This window comes from Zalophus californianus, chromosome 3, assembly GCF_009762305.2.
Source record: "Zalophus californianus isolate mZalCal1 chromosome 3, mZalCal1.pri.v2, whole genome shotgun sequence".
NCBI lineage: Eukaryota > Metazoa > Chordata > Mammalia > Carnivora > Otariidae > Zalophus > Zalophus californianus.
In genome coordinates, this window is record NC_045597.1 from 85,914,440 (window position 1) to 85,930,204 (window position 15,765).

The 15,765-nt window shown below is 47.3% G+C and overlaps 1 protein-coding gene across 8 annotated transcripts in view; it reads right to left on the minus strand.

Annotated features, from left to right (window-relative positions):
* The window catches only part of MYO7B (myosin VIIB), a 98,540-nt gene that overhangs the window by 72,964 nt on the left and 9,811 nt on the right, over positions 1–15,765 (minus strand). For 6 of the 8 annotated variants that reach the window (XM_027588707.2, XM_027588709.2, XM_027588703.2 and 3 more), the window contains exons 2-5: positions 12,231–12,272; positions 10,941–10,990; positions 2,168–2,281; positions 940–1,092 (exon numbers count right to left, since the gene is read on the minus strand). In XM_027588707.2, the coding sequence (XP_027444508.1) occupies positions 940–1,092; positions 2,168–2,281; positions 10,941–10,964 (291 nt within the window). In that variant the 5' untranslated portion in view covers positions 10,965–10,990; positions 12,231–12,272. Of the gene's footprint in view, positions 1–939; positions 1,093–2,167; positions 2,282–8,888; positions 9,034–10,940; positions 10,991–12,230; positions 12,273–15,765 lie in introns of those variants that run through there. The other 2 variants (XM_027588710.2, XM_027588704.2) reach the window with 2 other exon arrangements.

The following is a 15,765-nucleotide window of genomic DNA, read 5'->3' on the forward strand; positions in this document are numbered from 1 at the left end:
AGAGCTCAATCTCTCTGACTCCAAGGACTGTGACAACCAGATAAAAGAATGAAAGAATAAGCTCTTTGGTAAGGATAAAGGATAAGCTCATTTTAGCTTATTGGCGTTATCAGTCCCAGGAGCTCTGACTCACATTCAGGCAGAGTGGACTCAGTGTGCCTTGACCCCTCTCTCCTGCAGGGCCTCCTCACTCTCCTGACCAGCCCTCCCCTCTCTTTGGGGTCCGCTGCTCATTCTCCCACTGCTCTAATCATTCTAGAAAGGCTGCCCAGAGCCACCCCAGCCACCTCTCGCCAGGAGAGGCCCAGGTAGGCAGGGACTTCCTAGGCCACACCCAGTTAGGGCAGGGCTGGCGTCAGTTTTGAATGCTGCCTCTCCTGGGAATATCTGCATTGGAACAAGGATGCGAGCCTTAGGGCTGGGGTGAACCTCCCATCCACTGACAGGCTTTGGGAGAAGGACCCACATCTACCCACACAGCCCCTCTGGCCATCACAGGACTCATTTCACAGGCTGACAGGGGTTTTCTGCCTGGTGACTCTGTCTCTGTCACATGCCTAGGAAGGGGCCAGGCAGACAATGCCTACCCCCACGGCCTCTGGTCCATTTGGCCATCAGAGCAGGACTTCCACTGAGCCACAGTACTAATTGAGCACCTACTATGTGCCAGGCACTGTGCTGGCATGCTACACATCAGCTTTCTGAGACCTCAAAGGTATTATCACCCTACTCATTTTGGATCAGGGAGCAGAGATGGAGAAGCGTTAAGTTCCTTGTTCCTTGCCCACCTCATGTAGTGAGGGCACGGGCAGTGGGGACTGAACCAGCTGTGCCTGGCTCCAAACCCACAGTGCCTGTTTTTTTTCCCCCCTCCCAGCCAGGAGGTCAGTGCCTGTGGACCCAACCCCCCTGGCTGGTAGGTGGGAATGGGGGACTCACATAGATCTTGTGCTTCTGATAGCGGATCAGGAGGTTGTGCACCATGCCTGCCTCGTTCAACTCCCCCAGGCGGATCATGTCGTCCACGCCTTGTACTGAGTTGGGGTGCATGGGGCTGAGGGTGTCAAGGTCCTCTGCTCGGATCCAGTGTTCCTGGAACAAAGGACACAGACTTCCCTGAAGGGCGGCCAACCCGCTGCTCCTCTTCTCCAAGTTCCTAGCAGATCAGCTGACCTGGTGGCTTGACTAGTCTCTGGCGGAGGTCAAGGGAAACCTGAGGCAGGATCAGGGCAGACTGCAGTCGGAGAAAGAATGTGTCCAGAGCCAGGGGTCAGTGTATAGCTGGGGCTAATGGCACATTTCAGACCAGGGTCAGGGGAGCTCTTAGCCAGAAGTCAGATTTGGCTGTGATTAGGATCAGGGACAGTTTGCAGCTGGGGACCTCACAGATTGTTAGAATAAGAGCATTCAAGTAAAAGTGCTTTTTAAACTGTAAAACATCATTTTGCAAATAGAAGACATTATTGTTCATCTTTTCCTGGCTTCCCTAATATGGAGCTCATAGGTCACAGCCTAGAATCTTCTCCCTGGAGGTCAAGTTTCCACATGCCCCATGCTGTAGCACCTCAGCAAAGAGGTCAGCACGAGGAGGACTAAAGGGACCAGCTGGACCCCTCACACTGCATGCCCTTCCCCAGGGCACTGTGCTTGGCCGGGCTTGCTCCCCTAACCCCGGGTGGCTGAGCTGCAGCCCTGCAGGCCACCCCAGTTTCCCACTTCTCTCTCACCTGGGCTGTTTTGTTCAGCATGAGCTGAGCCTCATCCCCTTCCTCCTCACATTCTGGGGCCTCTTCGCCATGTATTTTTCTCAAACACCTTTCCATTTCTCCTTTTTGTCCTTCCAGCTCACCTTCTTTACTTTGCAAACCCGCTTTCTGCCGCCCTCTCCTCTCTGCCACAGACCTTTCCTCACTTCACTCCTTCCTGCTCCCCTAATTGGTCAAGTTTTCCAACTACCAACTTGCTCCCTGCTCTTTGATTATAGAAACACTCCCCAAGACAGACTCGTGATGCTTACCATGACAAGACCCCACTGTGGTCTGTCCTGCCAGGTAGGATTCCCCCACTTGGTCTCTGGAACCCCTGGTGTCGGGGAGCAGCACCAGAAGGGGAGAGGGGCTCAGGGCCCTGGAGGGATGGGGGTAGGGGTGGTAGGTGCCATACTGACCTTGCCCTCATCATCTTCAACCAAGATCTTGCCAGGCTTTGTTTCCTTCACAATGCACCCTATGGCCACACTGGTCTTGTTGGCAGAGAGGGGGCTCAGCCACACATGGTCACCCTGGAAAGCAGAGAGAAGACAGTGGTCAGATGCTGCCTGCTCCACATTCCCCTTCCTGCTCAAGACTTACCCTCTCCTGGGGGCTGTCCCCTCCAACCAGGACTTCCCAAGTTGGCTGGGGTGCGCTCTTCCCCCCCTTCCTCATGCTCCTCCTCATCTTTCCCTCTCCTTCTTCCTTCCCTCCTTCCCTGCCCTCTCTTGCTCTCGCCAGGATGGTAGTGAGAGGTGGGAGGTAGCAGGGGAAGATTCCCTGGCCTTGCTTGGTTCTAGGAAACAGACAAGCCATATTTGCAGGAAAACAGTCCCACTGTGAGTTGGAAAAAGTCTTTGCCCTGTAAATAGCCCTATAGCACCCAAACCCTTTGGTTGGGGAGAAGCAAAGACCAAACTCTCACTAGGTTTCTGCTAGCCTGCAACATGGCATTGACCCACATGAACTTCCTTCTGGTCCAAGAAAGCTCACTCCATTCAAAGAGGAGTAATCCAAAAGGAATCAGCACAGGTCTACGTACAAAGATACTGAAATCCAAAAGGAGGAAAGGAGGGGGTGAATTATTCTCACCAGGGAAAAACCAACCAACCAACCAACAAAAATGCCATGCAACAGTGGAAAGTTGTGGCCATGTACTTCACCATGGCTTCCAAAATCTAACTGAAGAGTAGAGCTGGAGCAAGACCTCAGAAATCAGATACTGAGGCAACTGAAAAGGATAAGATATGAATTGGCAAAGCTTGAGAAAGAAATGGAAGAAAAGAGATAAACATGGACCAGAAACAAAAACAGAATTGGAAATAGCAGAGGAACAAGCACTACTATATTAAAAGCACAGTGAAGATCACTGAAGACAGGAGGAGAGAGTGAGAAGAAGGACACACAAATGTTTAAAGTGAGAATTAGGAAGAAAAAGATAGATAAGGAAGATGGACAAAAATACACATAAGTGCCCAAAGAAGGTAACTAGAAATAAAACCCAGGAAAATTATTTAAAGATATAATTCAAGACAACTTTCCAGAAATAAAAGAAGCCTTGCATCTGTGGATTGAAAGCACACTGGGTCTCAGGAAATAAAGACAAAGAAAAATCAGCTCTAGGACATAGATTAGTAAAGATTATTGAACTTAGAAAATAAAGAAGTAAGTTTGGGGATGTAGCCAGACAAAAAGATAAGTTCACTTATAAGGAGAAAATTCAGGACAAAGTCAAATCCTATGTGAGGGCCGAACCACTCCTACAAAGATCTCAAGAAAAGAGCAACCCACCTATTAGGATGGCCACTATCAAAAAAGCAGAAAACAACAAGTGTTAGAGAGGATGTAGAGACATTGGAACTGTTATACACTGTTGGTGGGATTGTAAACTGGTGCAGCCACTGGGGAAAACAATATGGAGGTTCCTCAAAAAATTAAAAATAGAACTACCCTATGACCTAGCAATCCCACTTCTGAGTATACATCCAAAGAAATTCAAAAAAAATCTTGAAGACATATTTGTACTCCCATGCATTGCAGCATTATTCACAATAGTCATATGTGAAAGCAACCCAAGAGTCCATTGACAGATAAGAAAATGAACAAAATGTGATATATACATACAATGGAATATCATGCAGCCCTCCCCCCACACACACACACAAAAGGAATCCTATCATATGGTACAATGCGGATGGACCTCCAGGACATTATGCTAAGTGAGATAAGCCAGTCACAAAAGGACAAATGCTGCATTATTTCACTCATAAGAAGTATCTAAAGTAGGGATATGCATCGATACCCTTGGGGCTTAGTGCGTCAGAGAGGGCTTCTGCAGAGTGTCCTATGCTCAAACATCTCTGCTCTCTATTTAGAAGGGGGCGTTCCCATCTTTAGGGTGCAAGAAGATGCTAGAGGATGGCGCCAGTTTAGGTGCCACTAAAGATCAAGAGAAATTCATAGGAAAATGGAAAAGCAAAAGTTTTGATGTTTTGCTTTGGATTTCACCAGGTTAATCAACTTCCTGAGTCCTCTTTTCAGAAAGGTACCCTATGGCCGTTAATGGAAGAGGTGCTTAGACTGGAACCCTGATGCAGTATTAATCAGTATCCAAAAAAATTCCTCCCCATCTACCACGATGGTTAGCTTGGTTGACTCTGGTACAAATCCCAACCCTTCTCAGTTACTTAAAATCTTAAGGGTCAATAGGACCAAAAGGAAAAAAGAGCTCAGTTTCCTATCCACTTGTTTTTGTCTTCAAGTTTTCCTCTTCCAATACTACAAAAATTGTTATGGAAAAGGAAAGGGAAGGTTCAGAAGTTTTACCTTTTAGTTTATCAAGTTAAATCAACCTGGGTGGTCCATTTGTCAAAAGGTGAGTAAGAAAGTTGATAATAAAATATATAAAAATTAACACACTAAATGTTTGAAAAGTCTTTTAAATGTCATACATATAAGAGAAAAGTGCACATATCATAAGAACACAGCTTGAGGAGGGATGCCTGGGTGGCTCAGTTGGTTAAGCAGCTGCCTTCGGCCTGGGTCATGATCCCAGGGTCTTGGGATTGAGTCCCACATCGGGCTCCTTGCTCAGCAGGGAGCCTGCTTCTCCCCCTCTCTCCCCCTGCTTGTGCTCTCTGTGTCAAATAAAAAAAAAAAAAAAAACACAGCTTGAGGAATTATCATAATTATTGTCATCAAGGTAAAAAAATAGAACATAACCAGCATCCCAGAGGTTCCCCACCTCTTCCTTCCCAGTTGCTCTGCCACCCGCTTTCTCCTCCTCAAATGTAGCCATTACTTTGACTTTTAACACCATAGAATAGTTTTATCTATTTTTAAATGTTATATAAATGGAATCATACAGCATGTAAAAAAAAGTATCTAAAGTAGTTAAAATCATAGAAAGAGAAGGTAGAAAGGTGGTTGCCAAAGGCTGGAGAAGGAAGGGAAAACAGTGTTTAATGAGCACCGAATTCCAAGTTTGCAAGATAAAAAGTTCTCAGATCCATTCACAACAATGTGAATATACTTAATACTGAAGTGTACGCTTAAAAATGGTTAAGACGGTAAATTTAATGTTGTGTGTTTTTTACCACAATGGAAAAAAAAAGAAAAAAGAAATCAAATAATTTTTTACCCAAATTGTCATTCACTGGAATATAAAGGCAACAAGAATTTTTGAAGATGTAATATTATTCCCATTAGCCTTCTGGGAAAAAAAATTGGGGAACAAACTCCAGTCGATAGTACAAGGAATGAAAATAGATTCACACCAACACACATGATCATGAAGTTTCAAAATACTTGGGACAAAGAGAAAATCATGAAAGCTTTCAGAGAGAAAAAAATAAGTTTTATACAAAGGCTTAAAAATTAGAATGGTACCAGACTTTTCAACAGCAATGCTGGAAGCCAGAAGACAACGTGGAGTATACATCTTCACAATTCTCAGGGAAAATTCTATCCAGTATGGAACCCTATGTCCAGCTGACACTCACATTTGACCAGGCATAATTTAGACATGAAAGTTGTTAAAAAACATTTACCTCCTATGTACCCTTTCTCAGCAAGGTATTATAGGATCTGCTAGATCAAAATGAGGGAGTAAACTGAGAGAAAGACCTCGGTTCCAGGAAAAGGGATTCAGTATAAAGGAGAGGCGAAAGGCATATTCAGGGTGGCTGTGAAGGAGACCCCAAGTTGATGTCAAGATGTATGCCTCCACAAGAAACAACAAATTTTGGAGAGGTCGTGGAGAAAGGGGAACCCTCTTACACTGTTGGTGGGAATGCAAGTTGGTACAGTCACTTTGGAAAACAGTGTGGAGGTTCCTCAAAAAATTAAAAATAGAGCTACCCTATGACCCAGCAATTGCACTACTGGGTATTTACCCCAAAGACACAGATGTAGTGAAAAGAAGGGGCATATGAACCTCAATGTTCATAGCAGCAATGTCCGCAATAGCTAAACTGTGGAAAGAGCCAAGATGCCCTTCAACAGATGAATGGATAAAGAAGATGTCCATCTATACAATGGAATATTACTCAGCCATCAGAAAGGATGAATACCCAACTTTTGCATCAACATGGATGGGACTGCAGGAGATTATGCTAAGTGAAATAAGTCAAGCAGAGAAAGTCAATTATCATATGGTTTCACTTATTTGTGGAACATAAGGAATAGCATGGAGGATATTAGGAGAAGGAAGGGAAAAATGAAGGGGGGGAAATCGGAGGGAGAGACGAACCATGAGAGACTATGGACTCTGAGAAACAAACTGAGGGTTTTAGAGAGAAGGGGGGTGGGGGAATGGGTTAGCTGCATGGAGCACTGGGTGTTATGCACAAACAATGAATCATGGAACACTACATCAAAAACTAATGAGGTAATGTATGGTGACTAACATAACAATAAAAATTTAAAGAAAAAAAAGAAAAACAAACTAATGATGTAATGTATGGTGACTAACATAACATAATAAAATAAAATAAAATAAATTTAAAAAATGTATGCCTCAGAAGTAGAAGATATAGTGGAGCTATTGCAAGTCAGCAACTCTGGGAGAGATTTCCTTCTGAGGATGAGACTGGCTGAAGTCCCTATGAATCAGAACATTTTGAGAGTAGACTGACATATGTGGGAGAAAGCTGGGGGTTAAAGGCATGATAAATACACAGAAAACTAAACAGGTGGAGAAAAGACAATGATAAAGTCTAGGAAAGGAAAGCACAGTGCTAGGAGTACACTGCTGGCTCAACTGGGAGTAGCATTTACTTAGATAAAATAAGTAAACCCTGTATACAGATCTGATCAGAGCTTAACAATCTGGGGAGGACAGAGACACAGGTAGTATACTTCTGAGTGCCCGGGATAGGGGTAGGCTCAAGGAGCTAAGGCTTTTCTTACATGGTGGGAAGTCAGTAATAGATGATGCCTGAAGCCAAAAACTCAAATAGCACTGTGAGCATGTTCTTTCTAAACACAGAGGGAAATATCAAAGAACCAACTAGAAGGTTTGATAGTGATCACCTCTGAGGAAGAGGAAGTGGGGGACTGATTCTTTAAATGGTGTGTCTATACCATTTAAAATGAAAACTAAATTAAAGCAAGGAACAGTTGCTGTAGGATACAGAAAACCAGCATGAGCAATGTACTGCCTAAGTGAACTAATCAAATCACATCAGAAACCCCAGAGACCCAGGAGAAGCTTTCTTACAACGAGGATGGAATTGCAGTGAGCAGCTGAAATGGCTGGTAGCTCACCACAGCAAGAAGATGAAAAGTCAAAGGTAGACAATGGGCATCTCATAGCAAACTTGACATTAACCAGAGATGAAAAGGAGAGACACCATTTCTGATCCAGACTTAGTGAGGAGGTGTGAACCCGACCTGGGCCGGAAGAAGAAATCAAAGAATGTGACTTTTGTTCCATCTATGTGGCCAAAGCTCTCCTAGGAAACAACTGAGAAACCAGGTAGCAGAAAATAGAGCTTCTTCGTGAGCACTATCAGCAGGAAAACCTGTGCAAGAGCAGCTGAATCAGGAAAAGAATGAAGAAGAGAAATAGCAGCAGCTATCAGCTGCAAAGAAAGTCAGAGTCTCTACTGAGATTTAAGAAACGGAGTAGGAGTTGCAGGGAGTGGGGAGATCCTCAGAGTCCTCGCTGTTCTTTGTGGTGAGAAATACCTGACAACTAGCTGCAGGAAGAGCTCTTGCTGGAGAGAAGGTGGGAATGCCCCAGCCTGAGACCGAAATTACTGCAAGGAAGCTCAAAGAATCGAAGCCATGAACAATCTGGTTCCTGGAGACCTAGGCCTTCACACTAACGTCTCCCCCAAAGGGTGGACTGTTGGCCTACTTGCCGAAACAGGCACCGTGCCCTGATACTGGCTGCCCATCCGTGATGTCTTTCTCTTCCCATAGTGGAAGAGGCGGGCCTAGAAATGGTCTGTGTCTGCATGTACTTAGATAAATGGAGAGTCAGATGGGTCATCAAGGGCTCTTCAGCAGCAGGTCTCTGGTCTAAGTTCCAGTGCAGGTCCATCAGTAGACCCACAGAAGCCTGTCCCTTCTGCAGGGACAGATGGCATGGTTGCTGCTGGTGCCAAAGACCCTGTTTTTCCCAGGAATGCTTTCCAGTGCCTGGTCATCATGCCACCTCCCCATCTGATAAAGTATGGTTGAGGACAAGGTATGATCCATTTACCTACCATCAAGCGAACAAATGTTTATGGCTTCATGCATTGGGACTGGGCCAATCTAACAGAGAGGTGCTTTGAATTTCAAAATATTTCCAACCAGTCTTGTGTATTGAAGGGTTTCCAGCCCCTCTGCCCATAGGTATGTAAACATTCATAGTTCTCATTTGGAAGGAAGATGGGGTTTCATTAATGTGACTGAAGACCATGCTCTGCCCAGGGTCTTGGGGTGGTTCAGAATGTGTGGCAGCACGAGGTTCTGGGTTTTCTCACTTGTCCATAGGGTAGGGGGTAGAGAAGCTGGTGATCATGGCAAAGAGAGGTCTATTTGCCTGTTCCTCCTTAAGTCAGCTACCACATGATGGGATCCCCAAAGCCAAAGTCAGGGGAAATCTAATGGTTGAAACAATACACTGGCAGTGCAAGATCAAATCACCTTCTTTAAGTCTTCAATTTTTGAGGACTCCTCTCTCCCCAATTCATGGGGTTCTTGGAGAGTACCATCTCTTCCACCTCAGGGGTGGGGCAAGTGATCCAGTCCAATCCACTCATCCTATCCCCTCAGCTGCCAGAAAGGGATGCTGTATACAATGCATAATTTGTAAATCCTCAGTGTGTGGTCCAGGCCGGAGCTTCCAGTAGTAATAGAATTCAAACCACACATGAAATTGAAAATGTTCAAGTGGCCACATTTAAAATGTAAAGAGAAACAGGTGAAATTAATTTTATGAATGTTGTTATTTAACCCAATAGACTCAAAAGATTATCATTTAAATGGGTAAGCAATGTGATCCTGGAGTCCCGGGATCGAGTCCCACATCGGGCTCCCTGCTCAGCAGGGAGTCTGCTTCTCCCTCTGACCCTCTTCCCTCTCGTGCGCTCTATCTCTCATTCTCTCTCTCTCAAATAAATAAATAAAATCTTAAAAAAAAAATAAAATAAATGGGTAAGCAATGTAAAAATTGTTAGTGAGATGTTTTACATTCTTTGTTCATGCTGAGTCCTTGGATCTGCCGTGTGCTTTCGACTTATAGCACATCCCGGTTTGGAGCAGACACGTTTGCAGCACTCAGTACAACCTGGGGCTCATGCCACCACTGTGTACAGAGCAGATGTAGCCCTGACACCAATCTGCTCCCAGTACTTTCCCAGAAGCACCACGACCTGATTCCCTCTGGGCCTTTGCATGTACTGTTTCCTTTGCCTAGACCACTCTCCCCCACTGTACACATTCAGAACATCTAGCGGTCCTAAAGTTGTTATCAAAGTTTGGGATTATATGTGGCTTCCAATGACCCAGTGTAACCCTCCCAACAATGGTGTCATCTTTCCTATCTCACCACAAAGATGGAAGTGGTAGTGTTGGGATTTGAACCACGGCTGGTCTGGTTCCAAGAGGTACCCTGAGATGGCGGGAGGAGGAGGTTGAAGCAGGTTGGAGGAAGACTGGAGGAGTGGGTGTCAGCTGACCGGGGCAACAGTTGTGGTCTTGTACATCAGAAGCTGTAGCTTCTCCTCCTTCCCACCCTTGGGAAGGATCATCAGGTCACAAAGGGCACTACCCCTGATGTCCCAAGAAGTCTCGGACAGCCCCATGTTCATCTGACAGATGGTAAAACTAAGGTCTAGAGAACTGAAAGCTTGGCCAAGGTCACACAGCAAGCTAATGGCAGAACTTTCCAGAGCAGCAAGTTAGCCATTTTCTTTGAGAAAGGAACCCTCAGCTGCTGCTGGGGAAACCCCCACCTCACTCCTGGCCTGGCTATACTTCTGAAGTGTGAAAATCAAATATCTCCCAACTCAAACCCTATTTTAATTATATTAGAAGAATTTACAAACCTGGGGCCAGTTGGTGGGTGGTGGAGGAGGTGGGGAGGTGGTGGGGGGGAGGGGGTCTGCTGCTAATTGCTTTCAAAAAAATAAACTTTTCCCATAATGTAGTTATTCAGTATGTTTGCATTTTCTTAACAATAGAGATTAAAGCAAACATTAAAGTAGACAGAACCGTGTCCTCCCCAAATTCATATGTCAAAGCTCTATCCCCCAATGTAACTGTATGTGGAGATAGGACCTTTAAAAAGGTAATTAAGGTTAAATGAGGTCAAAGAGGTACAGCCCCAATCTGGTAGGATTGGTGTCTCTAGGAGAGGAAGAGACACCAGAGAGTGGTGTGTGTGTGTGCATGTGTGTGTGCGTGTGTGCAAAGAAGGAAGGCCAAGGGAGAAGGTGGCTGTCTGCAAGGCAGAAAGAGAGGTCTCACCAGACACTAACCCTGCTGGCACCTCGATATTGGACTTCTAGTCTCCAAGACTGTGAGGGAAGAAATTTCTGCTGTTTAAGTGGCCCAGTCTGTGGTATGTGTTATGGTATTTTGTTATGGCATGGTTTTGCAGAGCAGACTAAGAACCGCTTTGAAGTCAGACAGACCTTGGTTCTCATCCCTACTCTACATTCCATGAGCTATATGGCCTTGGGCAAGTCACTTAACCTCTCTGAGCATCGGTTTCTTCATCTGTTGAACAGGGCAGCGTCACTGGGCTGTTGTGAAGACAGAATGTAACATCGGTCAGGAGGCTGACTAGTGCCCAGCACAGAGTAGCACAGACAGATGATAAGCTCAGTCAGGAATAAGCCCCTTGTTCAGGACTCATTGGACCCTCTGAAGGGATCACTGGTGAATCAGATTATCACCCTCTTTCCAAGGACCTTGCAACCTTAGAAGACAGAACAGGCCCACAATGGCAACTGAGAATAATATGCCTCCAAGAGTTATCTTTCTGAACTCTGCTTGAAGTTAGTCATGTTCCCAGTGGGACACTTGGGACTAATGCCTCGCATGAGTGTATTCCTTTGTGAAATAAGCCTGGCTTTGCCTTACAACTCGCGCTCCTCATGCTCCAAAATGGTGCCAAGTTCTAATGTTTGTGATTACCAAAAGTCCTTGCAATTTGAATTTTGAGACCATGTGTGTTCTCTTTCCAGCCTAAAACAGCCTGTCTCTATTCTGAAAAAAACAACCCTAGCCACCTTTCTTTGACTCAGATAGTTGGAGGGCTTGGTTTCAGGAGCCCTTGGTTGCTGGGGGATGCTGCCCCCATTCAGCAGTGTGGATCCAGCGGCCAGAGGAAACAATGGCCACTTTGTGGCTTTGCATGCAGAAGAAGAATATTTGGGCCATTTTCTTATCAAAAAGGAATTTCCACCATCTGGCTTTCCTGGGTTTGGGCTGGAATTCAGGGTGGGCTGGGGTGGGGGCTCTCCTCTGGGCTCTCAAGTTCTCTCGTCCTGCATGCACCACCCCAGCTGCCTGGAGGCCTGTGTCCCCCACCCCAACCCCAGCACAGGGCAGGGTCTCAGCATTTGATCGCACATGGAGCCATCTCTTGGCCACGGTGATACAGCAGGCCCTTATATGTCTGCTGAGCTGAGGGAAGACAGTGCAGAGCCTGAAGGGGACATCAGGCCCAGTATTTGATTTCCATCCATTCCGAGTAAGCTCCTTGCAACTGTTGCAATGAGACAAGAAAAGAGAAATCCCTTTGTCAAGGCATCTAAGCCCTAGATATAAGTGAGGGATTACTGCACAAGTGCGGCCACCTGCCCGGGCCTAGAGTTTGGCCAAACTCGTTTTCTTAGACAATGTAATCTCTCTTGTTCCTTGTGCTCCCTTGCCTCGGATGTCTTCCTTGTGGGCCCTCATTGCCTCTCACCGAATGACTTGACTTAACCTTTAGTAACTTTCCAGATAAACCCTAGGTGGGATAGGTGCAGTTCTTACCAGCCGGAAGGCCAACATCCTGCGGCAGCAGCTCTTCCCAGCCTGCGTGCAGAGAGAAAGCAAAATATCAGTCTTCATGGCCCTGCCTTGGAGCCCCCGGAGGGCAGGGGCCATGAGTGTGTCAGCATGTCCCTGAGCACCGGGCATGGGGCCCTAGCTCAAGAAGTGATGACTCTTGAATACATGGGTGAATAAGTCACAGTCCCATCCCAATGTGAGAAGGCGCTTTCTCGGTTTCTTCCATCTTATCTCATCTTTATTGATCATCTATTTTGCACTCAGTACTGGGCTTGACATAGGGAGTGTGAGTGGTTTTGAACATACTTCAGACACAGTCCCTGTCATCCAGAAGCATAAATTTTATCTGCTCAGACATCCGTGAAAACCAGTCATCACCCACATACCATGGGGAATGCTGAGGTAAACAGCGAGTGTAGCTAGAGACATGTGGTGTCCTTTATCTGGACCTCATAGCACCCCAAACACAGGTCTTCACCCATTTCTTACATGGGACCCCACAGAGGGCGGGTGACCCAGTAAGTTAGCAGCACAGCTGGGAATCCAACCCTGAACTGCCTCCTTTCAAACCTGCCCCTGGCACCTGGCTGCCTCCCCGGGGGCTTTGGGGGCACTCTAGCAGGCCTGATTAGCTGCAGCAGGCCAGGGAGGGAGGTTGGGGGGCCCTGCCTGCAGCTATCCTGACCTGAAGCCCAGGCACTTTACCCTCCTCTGTAGTGAGCACTGTGAGGTGTGCTGGCTCTGTTTCGTTCATCACTGAGCTCCCTGCATCTAGCACAGGCCTGCCCCCAGGAAATACTTGTTCATGAAACTGTGAATGATGCCCTTGGAGAGCCTTTGACACTGACTTCAAAACATGAGTAAGAACTCAGTGGAAGGAAGGGAGGAACTTCTCCAAGGATGGTGCAACTGTGGCGAAGTCAGAGGGAAAAGTGCAAACGGTGTTGGGGTCAGGGTGTTTGGGCTGAGCAGAGTAAGTAGGGAGGTAAGAGAAAAGTAGGGCTGTAAGCAGCAGGTGAACGTGACAAAGAGCCTTTTGCTACTCTGTGCTGGTGGACAAAGAATTTTCTTATTCCAATTTGAATTTAGAGTATGGGCATTTATATGTTCAACGACAATCTAAATCTTCCATGTGTTGAGCACCTACAGTGCAAAGGTCAGAATCAGATTGTAGATTCCTTTGTAAGGTCTGAGCTTACATTTTTCTCTCTAACCCAAAGGAGCATGGTACCTCCTGTCCTAGTTCTGTCCCTGATCTCCTGGGCTGGGATGCTTAGGGGTAGACAGAGGCTGAGAATCTCAGAAAGGTGTCCTCGGGGGCACTGCAGCCCAACCTTCCCACGGGTGCTCAGGGCCCTGGGCTTCCCTGCTCTGCACTGACCCCATGGGAGTGTGTCCCCACAGGGCCCTGGGGAGGTGGCGGGCATGGGGGTGGGGTGGGGGTGCGGGGACTGGAAAGTGTGGCTTGCCATCTACCAGCTGCGAAAGCTGAAGCAGGTCCTGCAAGTGATGTGGCATGCTCTTTCCTGAAAATGAGATGGCTGGAGTTTTGCAGGGTCTCTGTGAGGTCAGAGACACACAGGAAGCACTCATGAAATGTTTGTTTGTGCCTCCAGCCCTTCTCTGGGCTGCCCTTCCCCGCTTCCCCGGGAAGCACTCCTGAGGATCCTGAAGGATTACTGTGCCCAGGCATGAGGCTGCTGACACTTGAGGCCACACTTCCACTCCTTTCTCGTGGAGAAGTAGGTCCAGGTGACCCGCCCATCACCGGGACACCAGCAGCTAAGGTGGAGCCAGTCAGGCAAAGCTTTGGAATCTGTTTATTCCCACTTAGGTGGTAGAAACCTTGACATTCCAACAACTAGCAGCTGCCCTCAGGAGAGGACTTCCCATGGAGCAGACACTGCTCCAGGAGGAAATGCTGCTATCCCCATTTTATGGGTGGAACAACAGAGGCCAATAAATAGAGACTTTGCCCAAACTATTCAACTCGTCAGAGGAGAAGGGGATTCTTCTGCCCAACTCCAAAATCTATGCACCTGGCCCTACTGCCTCTGCTTTGGGAAAATTTAAGGGTCTGTATAAAAGTGTGAAGATGGGGCGCCTGAGTGGCTCAGTCGTTAAGCGTCTGCCTTCGGCTCAGGTCATGCTCCCAGGGTCCTGGGATCGAGCCCCACGTCGGGCTCCCTGCTCACGGGAAGCCTGCTTCTCCCTCTCCCACTCCCTCTGCTTGTGTTCCCTCTCTCGCTGTGTCTCTCTCTGTCAAATAAATAAATAAAATCTTAAAAAAGAAAAAGTGCAAAGAAACTGTCACCTGAATCCCGGCTCCCAGCAGTTCTCCGAGGGGAGGCTGGTCCATCTCCCTGCCTCATATAACCAGGGAGAGATGGGTGGGAAAGACGCAGAGGGATGCCGCCCTGCCTCTGGCTCCCCACTGCTGCTCTGGCTCCTTGCTTCCCCACCCCAGATAGAAATTTGAGGCCCACCCATGGGCTCTGGCTCTGTTGCCCTCTGCCCCCTCACCCATGGCATCTGCTCTCCATGTACATCACATCATCCCTCTCCAGACACCAGGATGTGCCCCAAGGTACTGCCCTGCCCATCCTGAGTGGGAACTCCTCTGACTCCCAGACTCTAGTAACGTCCACCCCCTGCCACTGGCCCTGGTCTTTTCATGTCCCAGAATTGCTCCACCTCAGAAGCCATGTCCTCTGGTCACACCTCAGCCCAGCACCATGCCCTCCCCGATGAGGAACCGTTCCTTTGGTTCATTATGACCCCTCGGCCCCTTTGTTTCTCCCAGTATGTCAGCCTGCATCCTAGCTTCATTTCCTTCCCAGCCAGCCTGGACAGTGCCTTACATCTTTTTTTGGAACAAAGTGGTTTTATAATACCCATAAACATAATACAAGTATAAAGTACAATAAACTGCATGACACGTGCACCCCTCTGGTCTACCATAGTCCCGGGAAGTGGGACTCCTGCTCTCACCTTGCAAAGTCCCAGCCCTGAGCCAAGCACACCAGGGACCTGTCACACCACCTCAAAGACAGGCCAGGGCAGTTTCATGGCCTGTACCTCTTCTAGGACTTTAGAAACGCCTGAGACCCTCCCATGGGCCCTGGTCAGCTCTTTCTGCACCCCCCCCCCCATTTCAAAACTCCCTCCCACTACTCACTCTGCAGAAAACCTTGATCTGCATCACTGAAAAAAGAGAAATGACCCTCAGCCTCCAGCTCTGCCTACTCCTTTCCTTCTACATGTGAGCACATATGGGACTGCCCAGGGGAAGGGATGCCCTGATGGCTCCCATTAACCCTTCCAGCCCTGCCCTCTTTGGCCTCCTCCACTGGGGCTTTTGCTTTATCAAATACTGTAGTGGTTAATATATGTCCACAAATTCTTTAACACTCTTCCCTTCAAAAGATGGAGACTCGGGATGCCTGGGTGGCTCAGTCAGTTAAGTGTCTGCCTTCGGCTCAGGTCATGATCCGAGGGTCTTGGGATTGAGTCCCAC